This window comes from Pelobates fuscus, chromosome 2, assembly GCF_036172605.1.
Source record: "Pelobates fuscus isolate aPelFus1 chromosome 2, aPelFus1.pri, whole genome shotgun sequence".
Taxonomy (NCBI): Eukaryota; Metazoa; Chordata; class Amphibia; order Anura; family Pelobatidae; genus Pelobates; species Pelobates fuscus.
In genome coordinates, this window is record NC_086318.1 from 404266691 (window position 1) to 404292275 (window position 25585).

At 41.2% G+C, this 25585-nt stretch overlaps 1 protein-coding gene across 3 annotated transcripts in view; it reads right to left on the reverse strand.

Annotated features, from left to right (window-relative positions):
- PREPL (prolyl endopeptidase like) overlaps nucleotides 1–25585 on the reverse strand; it is a 49628-nt gene that overhangs the window by 23238 nt on the left and 805 nt on the right. For 2 of the 3 annotated variants that reach the window (XM_063443909.1, XM_063443911.1), the window contains exons 2-7: nucleotides 16142–16270; nucleotides 7009–7069; nucleotides 6092–6301; nucleotides 2946–3069; nucleotides 2070–2286; nucleotides 929–1114 (exon numbers count right to left, since the gene is read on the reverse strand). In XM_063443909.1, the coding sequence (XP_063299979.1) occupies nucleotides 929–1114; nucleotides 2070–2286; nucleotides 2946–3069; nucleotides 6092–6301; nucleotides 7009–7069; nucleotides 16142–16270 (927 nt within the window). The remainder of the gene's footprint in view (nucleotides 1–928; nucleotides 1115–2069; nucleotides 2287–2945; nucleotides 3070–6091; nucleotides 6302–7008; nucleotides 7070–16141; nucleotides 16271–25585) is intronic. The other variant, XM_063443910.1, reaches the window with a different exon arrangement.

Consider the following 25585-nt stretch of genomic DNA (forward strand, 5'->3'; position numbering starts at 1 on the left):
TCTGGATTCTTCTATTTCCATCCATCTGGGTTTATCAACCTGATTGCCAAAGCTCACAGCCACTGCAGCGTTAGTGGCGAAATAATATTTGCGGAAATCGGGAACACCGATACCGCCATTCGATTTGTGGTGCTGCAGGGAAGTGAGCTTCACTCGAGCAGGCCTATTCCCCCAGATGAACTTCATAATTGTCGAATGAACTTTATTAAAAAATGATAATGGGATGGACAAAGGGATGGTCCTAAAAAAATATAGAATTTTTGGAAGTATCGTCATCTTAACAGATGCGACCCTCCCCAGCCATGAAAGTTCCATTCCGCCCCATCTCTCCATCTCCTTTTGTAGGTCCGACCATGCTTTCCTCAAGTTGTGATTATGCATATTTACCAAATTTTTACATAAATTAATGCCAAGATATTCCATGTAGTCAGCTCTCCAATCAAATAAATATAATTTCTTAAGGGCAATAGTTTCCGAATTTTTTAAATGAAATGGAAGGGCCTGAGACTTAGACTCGTTTAATTTGTAGTACGATATTTCGCCAAATGGTAAGCTAGATCCTGCATAACCGCTTGTTATAACAAGTTTTCTGTTATATGTCCATATTAAAAGTAAAAAATATGGAATATGTTGGTTTTACATAAAAACCAATAATAATAAAGAAGATTAAGCAGAGCTGTCAGTTTATTATTTACAGAATCACGAAACAACTAAAAACAACACAAACCTTTCAAAACATTTCATGCTGCTAAGGTAGCAACATCCATCAACCTATCAATGCCCTTTTTCTGCATCATATGAGTACAGCCTAGAAATACTCTGCCCTGGAGGCAGTATGATTAATTATAAAATTGTTATAGTTTGAAATTTATATTTTGTATTTTTCCCAGGCATACATGATAACAGTATTTTCCATTTTTGTCTTTACCTTGATGGACTGAATAACTCTGTCAGTGGAAAGAGATATCACTTCGAAGTATAGACGATTTTTACACTTCAGGAACATGATACAATGATCCTTTAACAGTTCCATGTCCACAAGCTTTACTTCAGGTTTTGTCTCATAAACCAATCTCCAATCATCAATATGACCGGAAACAGGCGCTTTCATTAGCTAGACCAAAAAAGTGAGAGGAGAAATTGGCTAAAATTGTTTTACATATTGTCTGCTGTTATGATTATTATCAATAAATGAGAGGCAGTAGACTAATAAGAATTAACTACTTACTTAGCAAGTATGAAACCTTTGTCTGCCTCTCCTTCACAGGTTCATCAATTTCAACATTCCAATCCTGGGTCCCTAACATTCTTTTCAGCTTTGCTCCCACTTCAGGGGACACCAGACACGTTTTTAAAAAGTGTAATTACACATCCTTGCACTGTACTCATTAACTCAAATATTCTGCCCAAATGAGAGTGCTCTGTGCATGGACATTGCTGACTGACATGCTACCTTTTGGCCAATTAACTCTCCTACTATGGCCCAAAGTATGCAGAGGCCCACCATTAAGATCTCCTCAACTTGTTTGTTGTTAGCACATTTAAACTATTTTACTGAAATTCCAACTCAGTAAAAAGATATACTTAGACAAAGTAGGAACTATTTTGTTTCAGTATTTTTCCTACGCCTGACATTTCTTGACACTGGGTGGAGCTACTGCCATCAAGAAGTAACAATTTCCCAGGAGTCACCAGTGACAGCTGCAGGGAAATTAGCTGTATCGCAGTCTCACGGTATCTTCCATAGACCTTTTTTGCTGCACTCTTGTGCATGTGTGAGAAATCAGCAGTGCTATCGGTACCGGAAAGGTGAAGCTTCAGGAGCAGAAGAGGACCGGTCGGAAGAGGATGGCAGTGCCCTTGTGGAACAGGTTCCGGTAAGTAAACTCAGCTTTGCTGTTCTCCAGCCACTGGATCCCCAGCGGTGATTTCACAGAAGGTTTTTTTTCAAATAATGCTAAGTTCCCAGAAAATGGCAGCGCTACTTTAATGCTGAGATTATCAGCATGCACAACTTGCCAATTCATTGCGGTCTACATTTGGTAAAGTAAAAATGTGAACATAATTACCTTGTATTCTGATGACTCTCCACGAGTTGTAAGGATATAGAGAAACCCATCTTTGTGTTCAATATGGTAAATCATTCCGGGGATGCGCTGTTGAACAAGAACAGGAGTTTCCAGAAGATGATTGCAGTCAACCAACCAGACTTCAGAAGTGCTTTTAGAGTTACTATTTATTGTTAAAAAGCGCTTATCTCTGGTCATGTATATATCCACAAAAAACCTGTAAATAAATATAGAAAACCTGTAAATACATAATACGCACTTACAAATCCAGTGGAATGCTGGAAGATAAACATCACTGTTTAGTTTGGGTTCAGACTGGTTAATGTTATCATGGAAGCAAATTTTAACAGCTAAAAAATGTTTTAAACAATAATGAAAAAGTGTGATGCGATCTCAAGTGATAATTAATTCAACACAGAATGGTCAGATGAACATATTAAATACTCTGAAGTAATGCATACCTCTAAAGTTTAGCTTCTATGAATTTTGGACAGTAATCATCATGATCACAACAACACTGCTAGTCAATGGACATCTTATAAGTGGGGTGGTACACAAAATTTCACAGCTAGTCAGCGAACCTGGCACCTGCACTTGTGCAGAAAGCTAGAGAAGTGCTCACACAGGTTGTGGCTATTTTCAAGCAGACTTGAACTCTCTCCATAGCACGCTCAAGCCGCATATTTGTAAGATTTTCTATGGTGTCCCAGAGAAGAGCAACAGTAGAGGAGTAATCTGAGACTGTGGGTTTGCTTTCCCTATATGGGACTACCTTGTTAGATTAAGGACAGTTGGGAGGTATGCTATTTTGTTAAAATTATTTTTGCAGAAAGGTTTTTAGGAGACAGAGCTACTTTAGAGAGTGCATGCACATACCTTGAATCTTGTTCAGCATAAACCAATTTGGTAGCACAGGTATTTGTAAAATCTGTGAGATATACATGGTGGCAACGAAGGTTCTCCTGCCTTGTGTGAAACAAGATGTTATCTGTAACCCATTCTGTAGAAAAAAATAAATAAAAATTAGTTGTATGAAAAAAATCCTTGAAACAACAGCACTTCTAAAGGAAATACCCCCAAAACGTATTAAAAATAATTAGAAACATGACAGCGGTGTCCCCTGTCCCCCCTCGTGTTTGCCCTCTCTCTGGAACCATTTCTAGAGGCGGTCAGATGGGATGGGGGAATTGCGAGTCTCACCAGTGGACAACAGGAGCATAGAGTTGCGGCCTACGCGGACGACCTGCTCTTTTTTCCTGGAGATACCTTTGGTCTTATTACCTAACCTTCTCAGACTATTCAGGACCTATGGGATGATATCCAACTTCAAACTGAATATGGACAAATCAGAGGCCATAAATCACATCATTCCCGCGAATGCCAACGAACACCTGAGGGGACAGTTCCCCTTTACATGGTGAACACATAAAATCCGCTACCTCGGAATCTGGCTGCCCGTGAAACTGAAAAACCTATACCATACTTTTTACCGATATTATCAGAGGTGCAAAAAGACCTACACCGCTGGAAGGACCTGTATGTCTCATGGCTCGGCCGCATTAACGTAAAAATGAATATACTCCCCCATCTCCTGTACCTATTCAGCGGAGATTCCGTGGCTCTCCCGAGAGCCTTCTTCACATCACTGTCATCGGTGCTGAGGAGATTCATCTGGACTGGGGGGAATATACGGGTCCGGCAGAGCCAGCTGGAGCTGCCTAAGACGTCCGGCGGTGTGGAACTGCCCGCGATTTGACTATACCACCAAGAATCACACTTAAACAGGCTGGTGGACTGGAACACCCGCCCAACTGAGAAACGGTAGGCGAGTCTGAAGCTGGGACAGGCAGGGGGCAGACTCACATCCCAACTCTGGTTGGGGGAGGTGATGCTCGCACAGGTGAAAACCAATAACCCAATGATAGACGCAACCCTCCAGACCTGGCATGCCGTGTGCTACACACTCCAGCTGACCACCAATCCCAGTCCCCTCCTGCCGGTACTACACAACCCGAGTTTTGCGGGAGGGTTCAAACCCCAGGATCTGGAGGGTTTCCAAGTCACCAACTGGACTGGTTTGCAAACCTGGTGTACCAACTGGAAACTAAAGCCTCTACCAGACAAACGTGAGAGACACCTCCAGAGGCATCGACCTCTTCCATTACTACCAACTGCACATCTACTACGCATCCATCAGGTCTAAGCCCCTAATACACCGTCAACGAACACAATTTGAAGCGATCTGCGTGAATAGGAAACACCTCGAGCATGGAGTATCCACGCTTTACAACATGCTACTGTTGGGAACAGACAGAGCCCCCCCCCCCCCCCAAAAAAAAAATGAATCGCCCGATGGGAGGAAGAAATGGAGATTAACCTCACAGAGCAGAATGGGAAAAGATATATACACTGACACAAAAAAACTCGACCAGCCAGAAACACCAAAAGACTAATTTCAAACTATTAACGTGATGGTAGAGAACGCCCAATGTCCTACACCGCATGAACAGCGACATCTCGGAGACCTGCTGGAGATGCGGGATGGACAAGGGGACTGGAATACACATATGGTGGACCTGCCCACGGATAACACCTTTATGGGAAATGGTGCACATCACGATTCACAAAATAGTGGACTCAGATCTCCCCCTCCAGGCATTCCCAATGCTCCCGAACCACACAAACATATCGACATACAAGAAACCCCTCACTAAACACCTACTTACTGCAGCCAGATCCCTGATCCCCTCCCTATGGAAACAGTCGGGAGTGCCCACCGTCAGTTTGTCCATGAGGTGACATTCTTTAATTTTGTTGAGCACCGTGGTCACTGGGGGAGTGGTGGGTCGTAGCCAGGATTGGGTCAGGGCCCTTCTGGCTGCTAAGGCTATTTTGTTAAGCAGCTGTTGTGCTGGTCTGTGCCAGTTGTCGAGGGGTTTGGCCAGCAGGAATGTCCATGGGTTCAGTTCTACCGGTCTGGCTAGAATCTGGGATGTTAGCATTTGAATATCATTCCAAAAAAGTTTAACTTTAGGGCAGTGCCGCCACATGTGGATCCCTTTTTCTCCACAGCTTAGCCAGCAGAGGTCGGTAGGTGTCTTTTTCATATGGTATAATTGGACCGGTGTGGTATACCCCCGGAACATTGTTTTGCACGACTGTTCCTGCATTGTGACACAGATAAAGGTTTTAGTGTTGGCCTCCCATATGTCCTGCCAGTCGATGCCTTCTAATGTTTCCCCCAAGTCAGTTTCCCATTTGTCAGTTTAGTGAAGGCCGCCCCATTCCCGTGTGGTGGAACAGAGGTAGATTTGGCAGATTTGTTCGAAGAAGGTCGGTTTGGTTTTGGCGGCCTTTTTCACCGTCGTTAGGGTGGCGTAGTTTCTAAGTTGGAGGTATCTTAAGAAGCGAAGTGGGGTTAAGGTTGCTCTAGATTGCAGATCTGGGAAGGAGATTACGGTGTCGCCTATATATAGTTGGTGGATTCTCTGGAGGCTGGCTCGCTCAAGGCCCCTGAAGTCCCTGGGTCTCATGCCTGGCATGAAGGCCCTGTTGCGGTATATAGGGGTTAGGGGGAAGACGTGGATGGTAATTCGTATTTAAGGGCACACTTGTCCCATAATTGGATGGAGTTGGTGATGGATTCTCGGGAGTGCTCTGTGTTCTCTCGTGGTCCAAATGTAGAATGGCGGGAGGTCTGATTTCATGAGCAACGATATTTCATGAGCAACGGCTATATTTAACCCTGCAGTGTAAACATAGCAGTTTCTCTGAAGCTGCTATGTTTTCAGCTGCAGGGTTAAAACTAGGGGGATCTGGCACCCAGACCACTTCATTGAGCTGAAGTGGTCTGGTGCCTATAGTGGTCCTTTAACCCCTTAAGGACCAAACTTTTGGTATAAAAGGGAATCATGACATGTCACACATGTCATGTGTCCTTAAGGGGTTAAACTATTGCCAAGATCAGAAGACACTTAGAAATCTGAATTTGCAACCTTTTTAGATAAAAGTATTATTCTTACCAAAACTGCGCACATTTTGTAGACAGTGCGTTACTTGTGGCAAGGTTCCAAGCTTTAGAATGATACATGTAGATTCTTCCCCATCAGTGCATTTGAATTTAACAGCCAGGAAGTTGTGATTTGGTGAAATTCTGATTTGTTGGATTTGGTAGTATGGGAGTCCAAAATCATCTGGACCCAGCAAAACTTCAAGACTCTCTTCACCTGTAACTTGCAAACACCAATTAAAACGGCATTCTAAGCATCACAACCACTAAAGCTCATTGTATTGCTTAAGGTGGAAGAGTCTTCAGGCACCTTCTCCCTGATTAGTGCCAAACCATTTCCAAGCAGTTTTATAAAAAAACAGGACTCTCCCAGAACTTAAAGACCATCTCCCAAAGAAGTGATATTTCATGTTACCAGTTCAACTTGGGGTTGGCATTAATAGGCTGAAAGTGCTGGGTTAACCATCAAAACTGGGAGTCTGAGAAGCCCTGGCTTGATACTCACCATGCAGACGGCGCCTGATGACACTTTGCTCCAACATTAGTGTGAGAATTGTGAGGTTTTGAGAGACAAAAATATATATTTAAGAACTAGAAATGAGGCATGTACAAAGAGTTTTACAAGCAATAGCTTAACGCAATTGGTTGCCTTAAAAATAATGGAGGCTGTTTTTAAGTTCATACACAGTAACAGTTGTGCATGCTATTGTCCTATGATTTCAAATTGTATACGCAAGACATTTACATAGAGGAGATAAATTGTGGTTTTAAATCAGTGTCACTTTCACTTTACAAAGCACTGATGTTTCTCTCATTTTCAAGAATCTCCCCCAAATTAATTTCCAAATGCTGCAACACCCATCAATAATGGGACATACACACTATACATCAACAATCGCAGCAACTACTTTTTGATTTAGTAACATTTACCAACATGTAAACGACAAATGCAGCCATCATCTTCAAAATATACGTGATCTCCATGTCTTATCTGTAATATGTGAAACAGAGATATTTATTAAATACATATTTTGCAGACAAAAAGTGTTAACAGCACATATACAGATGTAACATTTACTGGATTATGCTATGATATACATATCAAGGCTGCGTAACATTGATGGTAACCTTTAACATATCTAAACACACACCAAACTGGAGTCAGCTACTAATTCTTCCCATGTTCACTGCCTGCAAGGGTGAGGTTCATTACAGTTGTTGCCAGCACGTGGTGCACGTTGACGACAGATGTAATTTGTTTTGCAGAGAACTGACCTGTCTTGTGTGCTGGGGCTGCAACTTGCTTCTGGCGCAAAAGTGCAAAAATTTCAGTATGTGCAGTTTTTTTTTTTTTTTTTTATTGAACAGTTTTTTATTCACAGACATGCATGACATGTTGCAGTAAGTTTTACATATATAAGTTCAGTATAAATTGACATATAATCACTATCAGTTGCATTGGTACATCAAACATAGATATATGTGAGATACAATTGTTTTCACGCTTAGATGTCAGCACGTGCTGTGAAGTCTTTTTGCATTGAACTAACAGTGAAGGAGGAAACAGGAGGGGGAAAGGGGGTTTGTTATCCATCCTTAGGTTAATCTGTAGCCACTAGTGTGGCGCAAATGTGCGTAATGTCCTTTATGCCTTGATCCTAATTGGTACTTTAGTTATTACATTAGTAGTAGTATGGCAACCTTTGGTGTTTTAGTCACATGGGTATTTACATGAACACTTACATGAGCACCGCTGTCCACTCTTCAAGGGCTTAGGGACTTTCTGAGTGTGATTTATGGCTCTCCATGGCCACATTCCAGGGCTCCCAGGCTCTCTTCCATATTTTGTTTTTTTGATTAGCCGCCTGTCTTGCTGCGCATTCGTAGGTTTTGTTTTGTTCTATTAAGTGGATACAGTCCTGTTTTGCTGGGACTTCCTTGGCACGCCATTTCCTACTAACTAATGTTAATGCAGCTATGGTAATGTGATAGTTGAGATATGCCATAGTTGCCCCAATTTTGGGGGGATATTTATGTAGGAGGTAGGTCTCCGGGGTGTCTGGGAGTTTCAGGCCCGTTACTGATGCCACTAGACGTGTTACGTCTTTCCAATATTTTGATAGTCGTGGACAGCATATCGCCTTTGGCATCTTGGTGGAGCATATCGTCTTTGGCATCTTGACACCTCCAGCAGCAATCAGATACTGTGGGGTGCATGCGGTGTAGTCTCGTCGGTACTAAGTACCACCTATATAAAATTTTCTTGGTTAATTCAATATGGGAGGAGCACAGGGTCAATATTTTGTGGGTAAAGCATAGCCTCTCCCATGCCAAGTCTGGGAGGTTGAGGTGTAAGTTCCATTCCCAGCTTTGCACAAAGGGTAGTTTTTTACAATTTATGCCCTCATTTAGGCTATTGTATAGTAGTGAAATCATTTTTTTTGCTGGTATTTGCGCAGTTAGTGCCCGTTCGAAGGTCGACAACCGCTGTTCATTTACATTTTTCATTGCTGGCATATAGTATTTAATTAGCCATGCCCCCAGTTGGAAGTATGCAAACTCAGACGTATTCGGCAAGTTAAACTGTTGCTGTAGTTTTGGGAAGGGCATGATAGTGTCTTCCTGCAGTATTTGTGCAATGTTTGTTACATGGTGCCTCTCCCACATGCGGGAGTTAAAGTCAGGACTCAATGATTGTAATGTGGAGATCGTCATCGCTGAGGAATAGGCTTTAGTCATACAGGTGGCTCTATGGGCTTCCCATATGTGTTTTGTCAGGGCCGTAGTAGGTAGCATCTTTATGTCTTTAGGCTTAAGGAGGGGTGGGATCCACATGATCGATAAGAATTGGTGCCATGGGGAGGTTGCTGACTCTACTGCTGGTTATCCTTGGTTTCTTGTGTGCCCAGATAAACTGGTTTAGTAATTGTTGGTTCCCTGCACAGTAGGAGGGCGGTAGTCGGATTGGGAGAGTCCTAAATAGGTATTGATATTTGAGGAGAATAAAAATTTTCACCATGGCCACTCGGCCGGACCATGAAATATTTTTTTTGTGCCATCCCTGGAGGAGTGTTTGCACCTGGATCTGTAACTTCGAGTAATTTGCCTTAAATAGTTGCGTTACTGAGGGGGTCAATTTGATTCCTAAGAAGGTATGGTGGTCTGTCCGCCAATCATATTGGAATTCTGACTTTAGAGCTTTTGTACTCTCACTGGGCATGTTAAGGCTCATGGCTTGCGTCTTGCACACATTTAGATTGTAGTAGGAGCATCTACTATAGGCTGCCAACGTGGTTGTGTACGATTGTAAGGAGAGTTTAGGGTTAGATAAGGTGAGCAGGATATCATCGGCAAACAGTGCAAGTTTATATTCCTTTTGTTGCACTCGTATGCCCTGTATATGTGGGTGGTTACGGATTAGGGTGGTGAGGGGTTCCAGCGCTAGAATGTATAGTAGGGGGGGCAGGGGGCAAACCTGTCTTGACCCGTTGAAAAATGCCAAATGGGTGGGAGAGAAATCCGCTTGTGGTAACTCTTGCGGATGGGTTGCTATAGAGTGTCGTCATTGCGGCCAAGAACTGGGTCGGGAAGCAAAACTTGTGCAGCACCCCGAGGAGGAAGGACCAGTTCAGCCTGTCAAACGCTTTTTCTGCATCTAGGGACAGGAACACACTGCTCCTTCCTCCTCGGAGGCAGTGCATCAGGTCCAGCACTTTCCTGGTACCATCCGCTCCCTGTCGGCCCCTAACAAATCCCACCTGGTCGTCGTGCACTATGATTGGTATGATTGTTGCCAGTCTGTTGGCGAAATTTTTTGTGAAAAACGCAGCATTCAGTGTTCAGTAATAATATGGGTCGGAGGTTTGGGCCCTTGATGGGGGGGGGGGGGGGGGGTTTCCTAGTTTTGGTAATGCCGCTATATGCGCCATCAGCATTTCTTGTGGCGTATCTCCAGTTTGTAACATGGCTTGGAACACGTTGTGTAAGGGGTGCCCTAATGTTTTGGAGTAGGTTCTGTAGTATACATTTGGGAGTCCGTCCGGCCCTGGTGATTTGCTGGATGGCAGTGCTTCAATTCTTGAAATAATTTCATCTACCGTAATGGGAGTCTGAAGTGTTCGTTGTTGGCTTGGGGAGAGACTCGGGAGTTGCATACGTGATAGGAAGTCGCTAATGTCTACCTGTCGGCTGGTATACTGTCGTGTCGTGTTTAAGATTGTATAGTGTAGAATAGTATTTTGCCAATTCGTCAGCTATGTGTTGTGGGTTATATATTTTCGTGCCATCTGTTTGCAGGAAATAAGGGATTTTTTGGGCCTGCTGTTGCGGTCTAATCCTTGATGCCAGCAGCTTCCCAGCTTTGTTGCCCTGGGAGTATTCTCTTGTTCTAAGTTTCTGCTGCATGTACATGGTTTTGCTTAAGTGCCACTCATTAATCAATTGTTGTGTTTGGTCTATGGTGGTTTGCAGGGTTGGAGTCGGGGAGATAAAGTTCTGTGGTGTCTCTCAGTCGCCTCAGTAGTGTCAGGAGTTGAGTTTGGGACGTTCTTTTAACATGTGCTCCGCGGCTTATGAAGATACCCCTTATTACTGATTTAAGGGCAAGCCATTGAGTCAGTGCTGTGCTGTCTGGTGTGTGATTGGTTGCAAAGTACGCCTGCAGGTCCTTTTCTACTGCCAATTTGAATTGTTCATCCGCTAGTAACGACTCATTGAGATTCCATGGGGCCTTACCTCTCGAGGGGAATGTGTCAGTCAATTGCAGAGTTAGTAGGGCGTGGTCCGACCACACTATGTCTCCTATGTGGCACTTTAATGTCTTGAGTAGTGTCGGGGCTGATATTAGTATATGATCTATCCTAGAGTGGGTCTTCTGGACCTAAGAGTAGTGGGAATAGGTCCTTTCTCCTGGGTGGAGTGTTTGCCACGAGTCATATATGCTGAATTCAGTCAGCAATTTAGCTATGGACATGCATTGTGTGTGTAATGTTTTGCTTCTGTGTAATAGCGGGGTTGCTGATGTGTCAATTTCTTGGTCGAAAATACGGTTAATGTCTCCACAGACAATGAGCGTTGGGGAACGAAGGGGTTCTAGTTTCGTGAGCACCTTGTGTAGGAAGTTCCTTTGGTTTGTGTTAGGTCTGTATATATTTGCTATGGTGTACGCAGTGCTGTTTATGTTGCATACCAGTATAACATATCTTCCCTGGCTATCTGTCACCAATTTGAGTAGTTCAAATGCCTGATTTGTGCACTAGTATTGTCACGCCTCTGGCTTTCGATGTGTGCATTGCGTGGTATTGTATTGGATAGTCCTTAGTGCCAAAAGTGGGGACTTTAGTTTTGACGAAGTGTGTCTCTTGGAGGCACACGATGTCAGCTTGGGCTATTTTTGCATCTCTGAGTAGCATCCTGCATTTAAAGGGGTGTTCATTCCCCTTACATTATGTGAGTAAATGTTCAACATTGGAATAAGTTGTCGAACTAGCGGGACTACAGGTATACCATTTAATATCACATTCCCTTGCTGCAGTATTTGGGTTATTAGGTTACTTGCGTCCCTTCTGGCGATGGCGGGAGCGTGTTGGGTGGATTGGTGTGCGTTGCTCAAGGATGGAGGGTCCCAGATGTGCAGTTTTTTAAGCAACAGTGCTGCACAAACAGACCTGTGTCACCATGACCACTTCTAAAAGAAGAAGTGGTTATGGTGGTTAAAGTAAACCTTTATCCATCATCAAATTATTTATTCTTTCTGTCATTAAACTGTTTTGAAATAAACCTGTCACATGAATTGTAAAATAAAGGGTGTAATTTATTAATTTGAAAACATAAATGGCAAATTTAGGCAACTACAGCTAATTTAAAAATAAAAAATTAACAGTTAATGTATGTTAGATTCTTTCTCCTGTAGTGGCAGTTTTTAGAGAAAAGGGAATTTTTATTGTTCCATACTTAGATGACTGGTTCTTAAAGGAACACTCCAGGCACCAACACAACTTCATCTAAATGAAGTTGTTATGGTACCAGGAGTCCATTGAAAGCACTCGTACCCCCTGAAGTTGCCTCCAGCGCTGTTGTCAGCTCCACCCCTGCCGGCATCCAACTTCAGAATTTTCAGATTCAGAAAGCGCGGAGTGCTGCTGGTCAGGGGCACCGCTGATTGGTGGAGAGCGTTCAGCTGGCAATCTCAGCCAGTCAGTCACTCACCATTCATTAAACTACCTTGAGAAAGATACGTTTCTTTCCAAGCCAGTCTCAAGCACACTTCTTCATTAGTTGGACCAGATGTACTTGAGCTGGAACACTTGAAATACATGAACTGGCAAGGTTTTTTTTTTTTGAGTGGCTAAGACAAAAGAATGGTCCACAAAGCTAAGAGAAAAGATCATGGCCCTTCACAAATAAGGAACAGGATACAAAAAGATAGAGAAGGCACTGAATGTTCCTAGAGATACTGTTGGAAGCATAGTTCACAAGTTCAAAGCTAAAGGAACAGTGGTTACTCAGATTTCAGAGAAAGTACAAAAGACCTGTAGCAAGACTTGGTGGCAACAGGCACTGTGGTTTTATTGAGCACAGTAAGGTGCGTACTAAAAGCAGAAGATTTCCATGACAGAAATTCAAGACATTCACCACTATTGACCCAAAAGCACAAGAAAAGTCAGCTCCAAAATGCTCAAAATAATATAAATAAGCCACATAAGTATTGGGATTCTGTTCTGGGGAACGATAAAATAAAACTGGAACTTTTCAGCCAAATGGATCAGCAGTATGTCTGGAGGAAGAAAGATGAAGCATACAGGTGATACTCGAAAAATTAGAATATCGTGCAAAAGTTCATTTATTTCAGTAATGCAACGTAAAAGGGGAAACTAATATATGAGATAGACGCATTACATGCAAAGCAAGATAGTTCAAGCCGTGATTTGTCATAAGTGCGATGATTATGGCTTACAGCTCATGAAAACCACAAATCCACAATCTCAGTAAATTAGAATATAACATGCAATCAATAAAACATGTACATAGATAAATATCGGACCTCTGAAAAGTATAAGCATGCATATGGACTCAGTACTTGGTTTGGGCCCCTTTTGCAGCAATTACTGCCTCAATGCGGCCTGGCATGGAAGCTATCAGCTATCAGCCTGTGGCACTGCTGAGGTTTCATGGAAGACCAGGATGCTTCAATAGCGGCCTTCAGTTCTTCTGCATTGTTTGGTCTCATGTCTCATCTTTCTCTTGGCAATGCCCCATAGATTCTCGATGGGGTTCAGGTCAGGCGAGTTTGCTGGCCAATCAAGCACAGTAATCCCACAGTCATTGAACCAGGCTTTGGTGCTTTTGGAAGTGTGGGCAGGTGCCAAGTCCTGCTGGAAAATGAAATCAGCATCCCCATAAAGCTCATCTGCAGAAGGAAGCATGAAGTGCTCCAAAATCTCCTGGTAGACGTCTGCGTTGACCCTGGACTTAATGAAGCACAGTGGACCAACACCAGCAGATGACATGGCTCCCCAAATCAACACAGACTGTGGAAACTTCACACTGGACTTCAAGCATCTTGCAGTGTGTGCCTCTCCATTCTTCCTCCAGACTCTGGGTCCTTGGTTTCCAAATGAGATGCAAAAGTTGCTCTCATCAGAAAAGAGAACTTTGGACCACTGAGCAACAGACCAGGTCTGTTTTTCTTTAGGACAGGTAAGACGCTTCTGACGTTGTTTGTTGTTCAGGAGCGGCTTAACAAGAGGAATACGACATCTGAAGCCCGTGTCCAGAATCCGTCTCTGTGTGGTGGCTCTTGAAGCACTGACTCCAGCCTCAGTCCACTCCTTGTGAAAGCCCCCAACACTTTTGAATGGCCTTTTCCTGACAATCCTCTCCAGGCTGCGGTCATCCCTGCTGCTTGTGCACCTTTTTCTTCCACACTTTTCCCTTCCACATAACTTTCTATTAATGTGCATTAATACAGCACTTTGGGAACATCCAACTTCCTTTGCAATTATCTTTTGAGGCTTTACCTCCTTATGGAGGGTGTCAATGATGGTTTTCTGCACAACTGTCAGGTCAGCAGTCTTCCCCATGATTGTGATTCCTACTGAACCAGACTGAGAGACCATTTAAAGGCTCAGAAACCCTTTGCAGGTGTTATTATTATTATTATATTATTTATAGAGCGCCGTCAAATTCCGCAGCGCTTTACAATGGGTGGACGAACAGACATGTAGTTGTAACTAGACAAGTTGGACACACAGGAACAAAGGGGTTGAGGGCCCTGCTCAATGAGCTTACATGCTAGAGGGAGTGGGGTAAAATGACACAAAAGGTAAGGATAGTATTAGACTAGTGACAGTTGCAGAAGAGGAATCAGTTGGGAGCTATTAAGAGTTTAATTGATACGCTTTTATGAAGAAGTGGTTTTTAATGATTTTTTGAAAGAGTGGAGACTGGGTGAGCATCTAACGGAGGAGGGAAGCGAGTTCCACAGGAACGGTGCAGCCCTCGAGAAGTCTCGAAGGCGAGCATCAGAGGTGGGAGTACGGACAGAAGATAGACGTAAGTCTTCAGCAGATCGTAAGGGCCTTGCGGGACATACATGTGTATAAAGGAGGATAAATAGGTGTGAGCAGCATTATGTAGACATTTGAAAGCAAGAACCAGAATGTTAAATTGAGCTCTATATTTTATAGGAAGCCAATGTAGGGACTGACAGAAGGGTGAGGCATGGGAGGTGCGGGCGGACAGGAAGATGAGCCTCACCGCCGCATTCATTATGGACTGTAACGGCGCAAGTTGGGAGCACGTAAGACCACTGAGAAGCGGATTACAGTAGTCAAGGCGAGAAAGTACAGTGTAATGGACCAACACCTTAGTCGCATCTGGTGTTAAGTAGGGGCGGATGCGCGCAATGTTTTTGAGATGGAAATGACAGGATTTGTCGATAGAGTGAACATGAGGCTTGAAGGAGAGGTCGGAGTCAAAGAGAACACCTAGGCAACGAGCCTGCACTTGGCTGATTAGAGTGGGACACTGTGAGCCTAGAATTTTGCACCTTTTCACAATATTCTAATATACTGAGATTGGATTTCATGAGCTGTAAGCCATAATCATCGCACTTATGACAAATCACGGCTTGAACTATCTTGCTTTGCATGTAATGAGTCTATCTTACATATTAGTTCCCCCTTTTACGCTGCATTACTGAAATAAATGAACTTTTGCACAATATTCTAAGTTTTCGAGTATCACCTGTATGCTAAAAAGATCACTCTGCCTACAATTAAGCATGGAGGTGGCTTGGTTATGCTTTGGGGCTGCTTTGCATGCTCTGGCACTGGAAACCTGCAGAGTCTGGAAGGCAACATGGATTTACTGAATGGCATTGGACGTTTCAACAAAATACGTAATAATCCCAAACATACCTCAAATTCCACTATGGCTTAGCTGCAGAAAATGTCATGGACAAATCTACAGTGGCCATCACAGTCACTAGACTTGAACCCCATAGAGAATCTCTGGTGGGATTTGAAGAAGGCGGTTGCAACATGCAAACCCAAGAATATTACTGAAATGGAGGCCATTGCTCATGAACAATGGGCGAAGATTCCTCAGGAACGCTGCCAGAAGCTAGCGACTGGCTATGCATCTCGTTCGCAGCAGGTCAAAACAGCAAAAGGAGGCTCTACTAAGTACTAAAGATGCTAATCATGAAGGGGTTGAATATTTTTGAGACTGTTTAAATCATTATTAGTTGCATTTTTAGTTGAATTTGGGGAAACCACTAGAAGCATTCGTTGTGTGGAGCAATTTCAAATGCTTTTGTTTGATTTGTCCATTGCAAACAGCTGAGGTCTGTAAATTTCCCCTGGTTTTCAATGAATAATTTTGATTGCAACTGTACATACACTCTGTACATAATGTTTTGTCACATAGAATGTATCAATAACAATTCGTACTGTTATTACACTACACAGATAACAGCAGTTAAGCAGAAGCAACTTAAATACATTATGATTATGTCCGTTTTAAAAATGTTACATTCTGGTTAAAATCATTCCTTACTCACCACATCTCTTTCTGATCTGTTAGGGTACTTTTCGTGCATTATGTTTAATTGCTTTTTCAACGCCGCTGATAAAGGACGGTATTTCCCAGACAATTTTTGCCAATGTTTTCGTTCACATTCTAGAAGACCCTTTTTTAAAAACAGGATTTCTAACTGTGATTATGTACAGATTGCTTTTTATTTATAGATCAGAGGATGACATTACATTGCACAGACATTTTCTAGCAATAAACAATATTACTTTTCAAAGGAACACTCTTAATTATTTTTAAAGTTAGATGTATTCCTGATGATTTTGGATTCATGGTCCCCCTTCCTTCGAAAATGTTATGATCTTAAAGGAACATGTATTCCTGACTCTGTAGTGTTAAAATTACTATCTAGCCCCCGCCTATTGTTCACTCTAAATATAGTTACATTTTACCTTTATTCCAGTTGGTGCTGGCTCTGCCCACGATCTGCGTCCTTGGCTGACATCATCAGAAGTGATGATCTGAACCAATCACAATGTGTTCCTATAGGAAAGCAATGGATTGGTTGAGATTGCCAAGAAGGTGGGCAGAGGGTGGGGCCAAACACCACCCTGGCCAATCAGCATCTCCTCATAGAGATGCATTGAATCAATGCATTTCTATGAGGAAAGTTCAGTGTCTCCATGCAAAGGTGGAAACACTGAATGTCAGTGCTGCACATTATGAAAGCACCTCTAGTAGCGATAGGAGGACTGGCAACTGGATGTGTCCCTAGGCTGTAATGTAAAAGAGCCTACAGGGTCTGACTATACTCACCAGAACAAGTACAATAAGCTGTAATTATTCTGGCGACAATAGTGCCCCTTTACGGAGTAATGCTGCCAGTGGTGGCCAGTGTTCACAGACATTGCCAGAGAAAAGAGACCGCATCTATACACAAAAACCACTACTTTAAGATGTAGTGTTTTTCATGCTTCAATTGTCCCTTTAACATATAGACAAAATTAGAGGAATGAGAAAACCCACCATAATCAATGCTATTTTCTGGTGTACTGTTTTTTGTCTTTATTTTAATTTTAAGTTTCTTCCCGTAAATAGAAAAAAAATCTCCCACATCCTATTTCTGCTACAGTGCAATCATTAATACTCTTTACTTATGGCACACTCAGAAAAAAGGGCAAAGTTATGGAGGTCAATATAGGGAATTTAAATTCATGAATGTAGAGTCTGGAAGCTAAGCCCAATGTGGTATTGTTGAAAACATTGTCGCTGAGAGTTAAAGGACAGACTAAGCACCAAAACTGCTTCAACTTAATGTAATAGCTTTCTGTTTAATTGGCACTCTAAACCAAACAGTAGCTCCCGATTCATAAAAAAGTTAAACATTTTTATGAAACGGGAACTAGCGATTGGCATAGAGCGTCAGCTGAACACTCTAGTCAATTAGTGGCACCCATGCCTGATGTCAATCTGCACTTCCTAACACTCCATTTCAGAAGTTGAATACCACTGAGCGACCTGGAGATCTGGAGCTGGAGGAAGCCTTTGGGGTTAAGCCATTTGAGAGCAGTTTAACTCCTTGAAGGAAAAAGGGCCTACTGGCATTATAGCATTTTCATTTAGATGAAGTTGTTATGATGACCAGAATGTCACTTTAATTTGATTAAAGGAACGCTATAGTGTCAAGAATACAAACATGTATTGCTGACACCATAATTGCGAAAACGCTATTCACCCTGGCTTTATATGAAAATGACTATGCCTCTCCCCTTCATGACACTGTCAAAAAGGGGCCAAGCATGCATGTCATTACAATTATGCCCTCCCCCCCCACCCCCCCATGGACATATGCATAATTTTTTCCAATCTTGATTGGATGGATGCCCAACAAAAAAAAGCTTTAGACCTAAGACTACAACCAGTAAATGGTCTACACATGCCAGCATGATCATTCTTTTAACATTTCTCATCCTCTCTAATCAGACATGAATTGTTTCAATACCATTCGTTGAGATAAAGGTGTAGTCTCATTTCATGGATAGCTCACAGGTGTGTGAAACAAGGATTTTGATTAAAATTAGTAGCCACCATTCTTTTCATAATAGTAATTTGTACAATTATTATTTTATTTAGAAACACCATCCTATTTAGATTTCACGTGTAAAATATATACATTGGGTCCCGCAGAGCTTCTATTATGTAGGTATTGCTGCATCTTGTGAAGTACACAAGAGAGCAATATGTTCTAAAAACTCCTGTTGCTCTAGCAACAGGAAATGATGGGCGATTTAAACGTATCTAAGATTTTGTGCAGTACAGCACAGCTAGCGCCATGCACTGCAAGGGGTACTCAATGTAAGCGCAATACTAAATATAGAACGAAGTTTAAGAAACAGAATGTGTTTGTGTTTCCGTGGGTTTGTTTGATCAGCTATAGATATATCATACTAGTATTGATCAGATTGTCACAATTACTGAATCTAACGTTTGATTGAATATACTAGTTCTACATAAAAAGGTATTAAGGAAAAAAAAAATAATAATTATGCCTTTAAAGAGGAAGCACTGAGGAGGTAATCCAGGCACCCGCATGTTTGGTGCAATATGTAGGTTAGGTTAGAGTGAGCTATGCTGGGTGCTTTGTTTGTTCTTAATCTTCTTTAGTTATTTTTTCTCTCTCGATTAGGTCTAATTAGTTTTGCTCCTTTCTTCCCCCCCTCTTTCCGTCCTGCAGTGAGTTTTTTTTTTTTAACCGGTTTCTAAGAGGTTTAGTTCAGTTTTGTTTTCTACAGCAAAATGCTAAGTTGAACTTCAACTCCCCTCAACCCTTATTGTGCGCATGAAAAACTGTTTTTTGTGAAACGGTCACTTTGTGCTATAGAATATATAGTATGCGTCAATCACTTCTTTGTTTGTTGAGAGCTCATTGCAAATGACGCACAGCTTGCAGTTCTTAAGAAAGTGCAAGATTTTCAAATATGAGTATCTTTCTAAATTAAATTACTGTCACGCCAACCGCCGGCGCTGCTACTGTCAGAGGGCAGCATGGGTCCCGGCAGGCGCGTATCGCTACCGCAGTATTCCCACAAACTAAGGGGAATACCGCCAAACACTCACCGGTGGTGACCTCTCCTCTCTCAGGGGCCGGCTCTGTATCATTAAAGCCACCGGCCGCTGCAAACGTGAATAATTTAAGGGTTTCCTGTTTAACCCTTAAATGGCCAGATCAATTTATTTAGTATGGGTGTGTTACACACATAAGCTTGGTCACATGTTTCCCTACAGCATATCAGGAAACACCTTTAGCTTTTTAAACCTAGTTTGTCCTGTCGTGGTTTCCATTTGGTTGTCCGAGAGCCATACCGCCGCTCCTATCAGTCAACCGGCAGTTCCATTCACAGTTAAATGAATTGGATTATGCATAGCACTCTCCCAGGTCAAAAAGCATCAGTGCAGTAGAGCTGGAGAAAGAACGTAGGGCTTGCATGGCATGTCCCCCAAGTGAGCTAACATTCGGACAACACAGGAGAAAGTGCAAATTCCTCCAATGGCATCTGAGGGAGAAGGGACATTGTTTGTGCAAACACTTTAGACACACCCAGGTAATACCTAAACCCTGGACTGGTAGGGGGTCATTGAGGACAAGGTTGAGAACCCCTGCTCTACAGGCTGACAATCATAACTAGAGTATGAATGAGACTTTATGAACTAGTTTTTATGAAGCAAAGTACATGAAAATAAAAACATTTCAACTTGATTTTGGTATTGAATGGATTAAAGGGGGGCTGCTATATATTTCTTTCCAAAAATAAACATTGAAATAGAGTTGCAGTCAGCCTCATTATCAATAAGACATTTTAAACCTCTGATACATCCATTATGATCACCTAATTCCTGCAAATTACATATGTAATTTGCAGACCTACAGATGCTTATCAATGTGGGAAATAATAAAACATAACGTCAAAAACTATTACAAAAAGGTAAATGCACATAAAATGACCTGGCAAGTATTAAATAATGATGGAATGACAGTTTCAAAATGTTTTAAATGGATCTGTCATCTTCTGAGGTCTCTGCAGAAGATAATAACTTCTACAGTAAACACATTGTGCTGTAAGATCGTGTTGACAATGAGACACATTTTTCCATGGAGGTTGAGCAAGACGGGGGGGGTGGCTAAGTGACTTAAAGGTACACTATAGGTACCCAGACCACTTCAGATCATTGAAGTGGTCTGGGTGCAGTACAAAAACAGAGAGATGAATACTGATCCAGATTATAGGTAGTAGGTGAAGAAAACGTAACTTTTATTGCTTTATCATAATAAAATAGATCACACAAAATCCAAAATGCTATATACAAAAAAATATATAAACAAATAAAATAAGTGGAAAGAAAATATATAGAGACAAAAATATGAGAATAAATAGATCCACTCTATCAGTGAACAGTACACTATGAGCTATATACAGGAATGTTATACAATGTTTTAGAGTGCTATCCAAAGTGTTAACAGAAGTTAGATACAGTGTAACACTTTGCTATCTAAACGATCTCAATAATAGCATGGTGCCTAAAGCAGCCTATGTATAAACAGCCAACAGGTCTCAAAGCAATGCCTAAAGTGACAATACTTGTCTCCAATATCCCTTGAAGGTGAAATCTTGCAATATGACAGAGACAACCTATCTAGAATTGTATGTAACAACGAGAAGAAAGAGGGCATATCAACTAAATTGTCAAAAATAAGATTAACTAAAAAGAGATCTAGTGAAAGGCTGCAACTTTACTGAAATACTAGATAGCTGATTTGACACAGATCAGGTAGAACAATCACCAGGTAAGCCTGTAGCTAGTGTGTGCCTTCGAGGGCACATATACTGTCGTGGATAAAGACTAATCTAGCTTGCTATCTAGTGCTATCAGCAGAACTGACAGCAGCTTGTAGTTAGACATCCTCTTGCAGTGCCCCCCTCTCTCCCATCCCCCATTATTGCTGAAGGGGTTAAAGGACCACTATAGTGCCAAGAAAACAAACTCGTTTTCCTGGCTCTATAGGATCTCTGGGTCCCCCCTCACCCTCATGGTCCCACTACTGCCGGGCTGAAGGGGGAGGAATGGGTTAAATTCTTACCTTTCTCCAGTGCCGGGCTCCCTCGGTGCTGGGGACTCTCCTACCTCTTCCGACGTCATCCGCCAAATGTGCATGCGCGGCAAACCGCGCACGCATTTAATCAGTCCACTAGAGACAGGATTAACCCTAAGGTAAACATAGCAGTTTCTCTGAAACTGCTATGTTTACAGCTGCAGGGTTAACCCTAGATGGACCTGGCACCCAGACCACTTCATTGAGCTGAAGTGGTCTGGGTGCCTATAGTGGTCCTTTAAACCCCCTTCAGTGACTTACCTGAATTCAGCGCCGATGTCTCTCGGCGCTGGGTCAGGCTCTGCCCACGCACCTCCCCCGCCGGCAGGGGAGACCCTAATGCGAATGTGCTGAAATGGCCGCGGGCACAAACATTAGGCCTTCCCATAGGAATGCATTATTCAATGCTTTCCTTTTGGGATCCTGGCGACGCTGGAGGTCCTCATGCGTAGCGTGAGGACATCAAGCGTTGTTTAAAATAATTTTCATGTTTTAAGAAGCCGGAAGTCTTTGTGAGGATATTTATAGGGTGATAAATATTAAAAATAATATTTTAATAAAATGTATCAAACATTTTATGAAATAATTTTTATTATATCAAAATTGATATAATGGCACTGTTCCCCAAAATTAATAATATAATAATGCTGAGAATTACCCACTATCTAATTGTCTTAGATTCTAGAGAACGTTCATCAGAGGATTTTACTTCACACAATGATCACAATTTCTTTATAAAAATATAATTTATTGTGACAATAATAATAAAATTAAAATGTAACATGCGTGACAATAATCAGTGAATATTTAGTATGACATAGGCAATGGTTTAAACACAATACAGCAGCTAAAAGCAAACCAGTTGTCAACAAGTTAAGAAGATTTATGATAGGCTACTTCACTTAGAAACTGACTTCACACAGAACACAAAACTCACAGAGCAGCCTAAAGCAATAAAACTTGGCAGTTAGATCACACTGATTAACTCTTCCACTGCTGGCTATAATCCTCCTAGGCATATAATATCCTGTTATATCATAACTTGTTTACGATTAAAGTAATGTTCGTACCAGATCATTAACCATTCCTGGAACCATCCAATAAGAATAATTCTGCCAGATTTTACATTAGTCGAATTTTAACTTTTCTACATAAGAAACACTATCTTATCTCAGAACAAATCAATACATCTGGATAAAAACATCGGTATGCTAACTTGTTGGTAAATTTACCTTTAATATATTATCTTTATTCCACCTGCAGGAATGGAATTTTTATAACCATATATTCTTAGCTAACTAAGATTTCTAATGATTGAAATCTGACCGAGATGTATCCAAATATATATTCCTGCTATTAGTAAAATTTTAATTAATCTAATTGAATTAAATAAAACCAGCATAATTACCAGTTAGGTTGTAGATTTTCTCTCAGATGTGTAGATATTCTTATCAGATGTGTAGATAGGTCCCAGGAATTTGTATGCAAGTATGATTGTGATTGTATGCAATAGAAATTATTAATAATTAGGTATGTTTAAGAGAGAGTTGATAGTTTCTTAAGTATAGTCCAAGTGTTTCAAAGAGAGTTTGAGTGTGGTTCAAAGAGTATGAGTGTCCCAAAAATGTCCGAATGTATGAATCTTTGAATGTCTCTCTCTTCCCTTGTCCTTACTTTTTAAAGGGCCAAACTCTCTACACGTCATTAATTGATAGGACCAATAGGGAACTGTAGGTGTGTCTTCCCTACAGACTATCATCTAGATTTTGGTCTGTAGATGGCGCAATTACATCACCAAAATTTCTTGTCATGGGGTCCATTTGCCACTATGCAGTATGGAATAACTTAAATCGATGATGATTTTGACGTAATTTTGGCTTATCTATATGGCTACTATAAATCTAAATTCCTGCCAATTTCAAAGGCTTTGTCCCGGACAGAGCGTCGGCAATTCCAATCGTAATTTAGAATTGACACCTCCTAACCTTAATTTCGCCTTTTTACTTACAATGGGACATTGTAAGATTCCATTTTAGAAAGTAAAAAGTAATTACTAAGTGTTATCTGTCATTGGTGTCTGACTTTCTGGTCTTCTTGTGTGAAGCTGTGTGTAAGATTATTTATATTAAAACAAACTGTTCCTGAACACTGACAAAACTGTCACAATGATATTTGGAACAGTACCTAAATTACACAAATTACACAATTCCCACCTATCCATCAAAACAATTTCAAATGGCACACTGACCGCAGTCCACTCTTTCAAATACTTGGGTATGATGTTAGACCCCAATCTATCTTTTGGCCTGCACATAGAAAAGCTTGCATCTAAACTTTATCCAAAACTAGGTGCCCTGTACAGAAACAAATCCTGCCTAAGCCCTTCAGTAAAGGAAAAGATTGTACAGCAAATGCTGATGCCAATCATTGATTATGGAGATGTAGTATATGCATCTGCATCGCAATCCCACATTAATAAACTCAACACATTGTATAACTCGTTCTGCCGATTTGTGCTACAATGTAATTACAGGACCCACCATTGTGACATGCTAAAAGAACTAAACTGGCTGTCACTGGAATCCAGACGCACCCTTCATCTTTCCAGCCTTGTGTTTAAGAGCTTTTCTGGGAAACTCCCACCCTACCTGAACGCAATGCTTTCCCCGGCTGTTCCCACTTCCTATAACTTCCGATCCAGTACCAACACTTTACTTAGTCTACCTCAATACAAAAAGAAAGCAGCCCGATCCTCCTTCTCCTACAGAGCACCGCATTTGTTGAACTACCTCCCGCACAAATTAAAATCTTCCCTAAGCTTAAAGTCCTTTAAGAGATCCCACTCTACATACCTCAAAAAAGAATGCACCGGTCATGGTTGATTATATATTTCCTACCTGTTCTATGTTACATTTTGTATATATTGTATATTAATATTGTTTTTGTATTTTATTGTACACTAACTGTAACAATGCAATGATTTGTGGACCCAGGACATACTTGAAAACGAGAGAAATCTCAATGTATCTTTCCTGGTAAAATATTTTATAAATAAATATTCCACTAATATTATTAATATGATATATTAATATGATATTTCTTCATCAATAGTCTATATTATTAACATGATACTCATTATATGTGATAATATAAAATAGTAAGATATAAGTGGATAATATATATATATATATATATATATATATATATATATATTTATTTGTCTTTGGGTTAGCATTCCTTCCCCCATCCTTGTGAGACACCATGCCTTATCTTGTTTACATAACGCATTCCTTAGCTCAGACTTGAATGAATAGAGTTACAGAGAAAAATTCTGTGTCTTTCTTAGCCTGGAAATTCCAATATGGAGTCACCTATGTTCTGAGTGTGACTGGCAACATACACTTTTAATTTCTGTCTTAGCACAAAATGTCTGCCGATATAAATATACTGACATCCTTTAGTGGCTGTCTGATACACAGCCACTAGAAGAGGACTTAACCCTGCAAGGTAATTATTGCAGTTTATAAAAACTGCAATAATTACACTTACAGGTTTAAGGGTGATAGGAGTTGGCACCCAGATCACTCCAATGGGCAGAAGTGGTCTGGGTGCCTGGAGTGTCCCTTTAAATTGTGCAGGAATCAGAACATCAGCACATCACTACAAGTTGAGTACAGTTCAGAGCCTGACCGGTGAACAGTAAGAGTGTGCTGCTCTTACTGTTCACTGATAGAGATAAATATTTTCTTTTCACTTAATTTATTTCTTTATATATTTTTGTATGTAGCATTTTGGATTTTGTGTGATCTATTTTAGTATGATAAAGCAATAACAGTTACGCTTTATTCACCTACTACCTATTATCGGGATCAGTATTCCTCTCTATGTTTGAGTTTTGCTAAAAATTAGGGTTACCCCCCTATTACTCCAGAGATTTTTTTCTAGCACATTAGGCTCACAACCTTATGTATTAATTGGTGTGGGTGCAGTGTCCTAAGTCCCTCAACCCTGGATAAAATACCTGGCAGGGTTAACACCACCTCTAGTGGCTGTCTACCAGAGGGCACATTCTGTTAGAAGCACTAAATCTGCATCCTTGAGCCAAGTTGTTTTGCTGCTTAGAGTACAGAGAAGACTGAACGTACAGTTTGTTCCGACTGTTTGTAAACTGTTGGCGAGGGATTTATGTTTTTCTCTATGTTTTCTTTTGAGCATCACTTAACTGGCTTATGTGTGGCCTCAGTATTTTAATTTATTCACAATAATTTTAAAGACCTATACCCTAATAATTTATTTATTGAGAGAATCTGACATTTTTTCCTG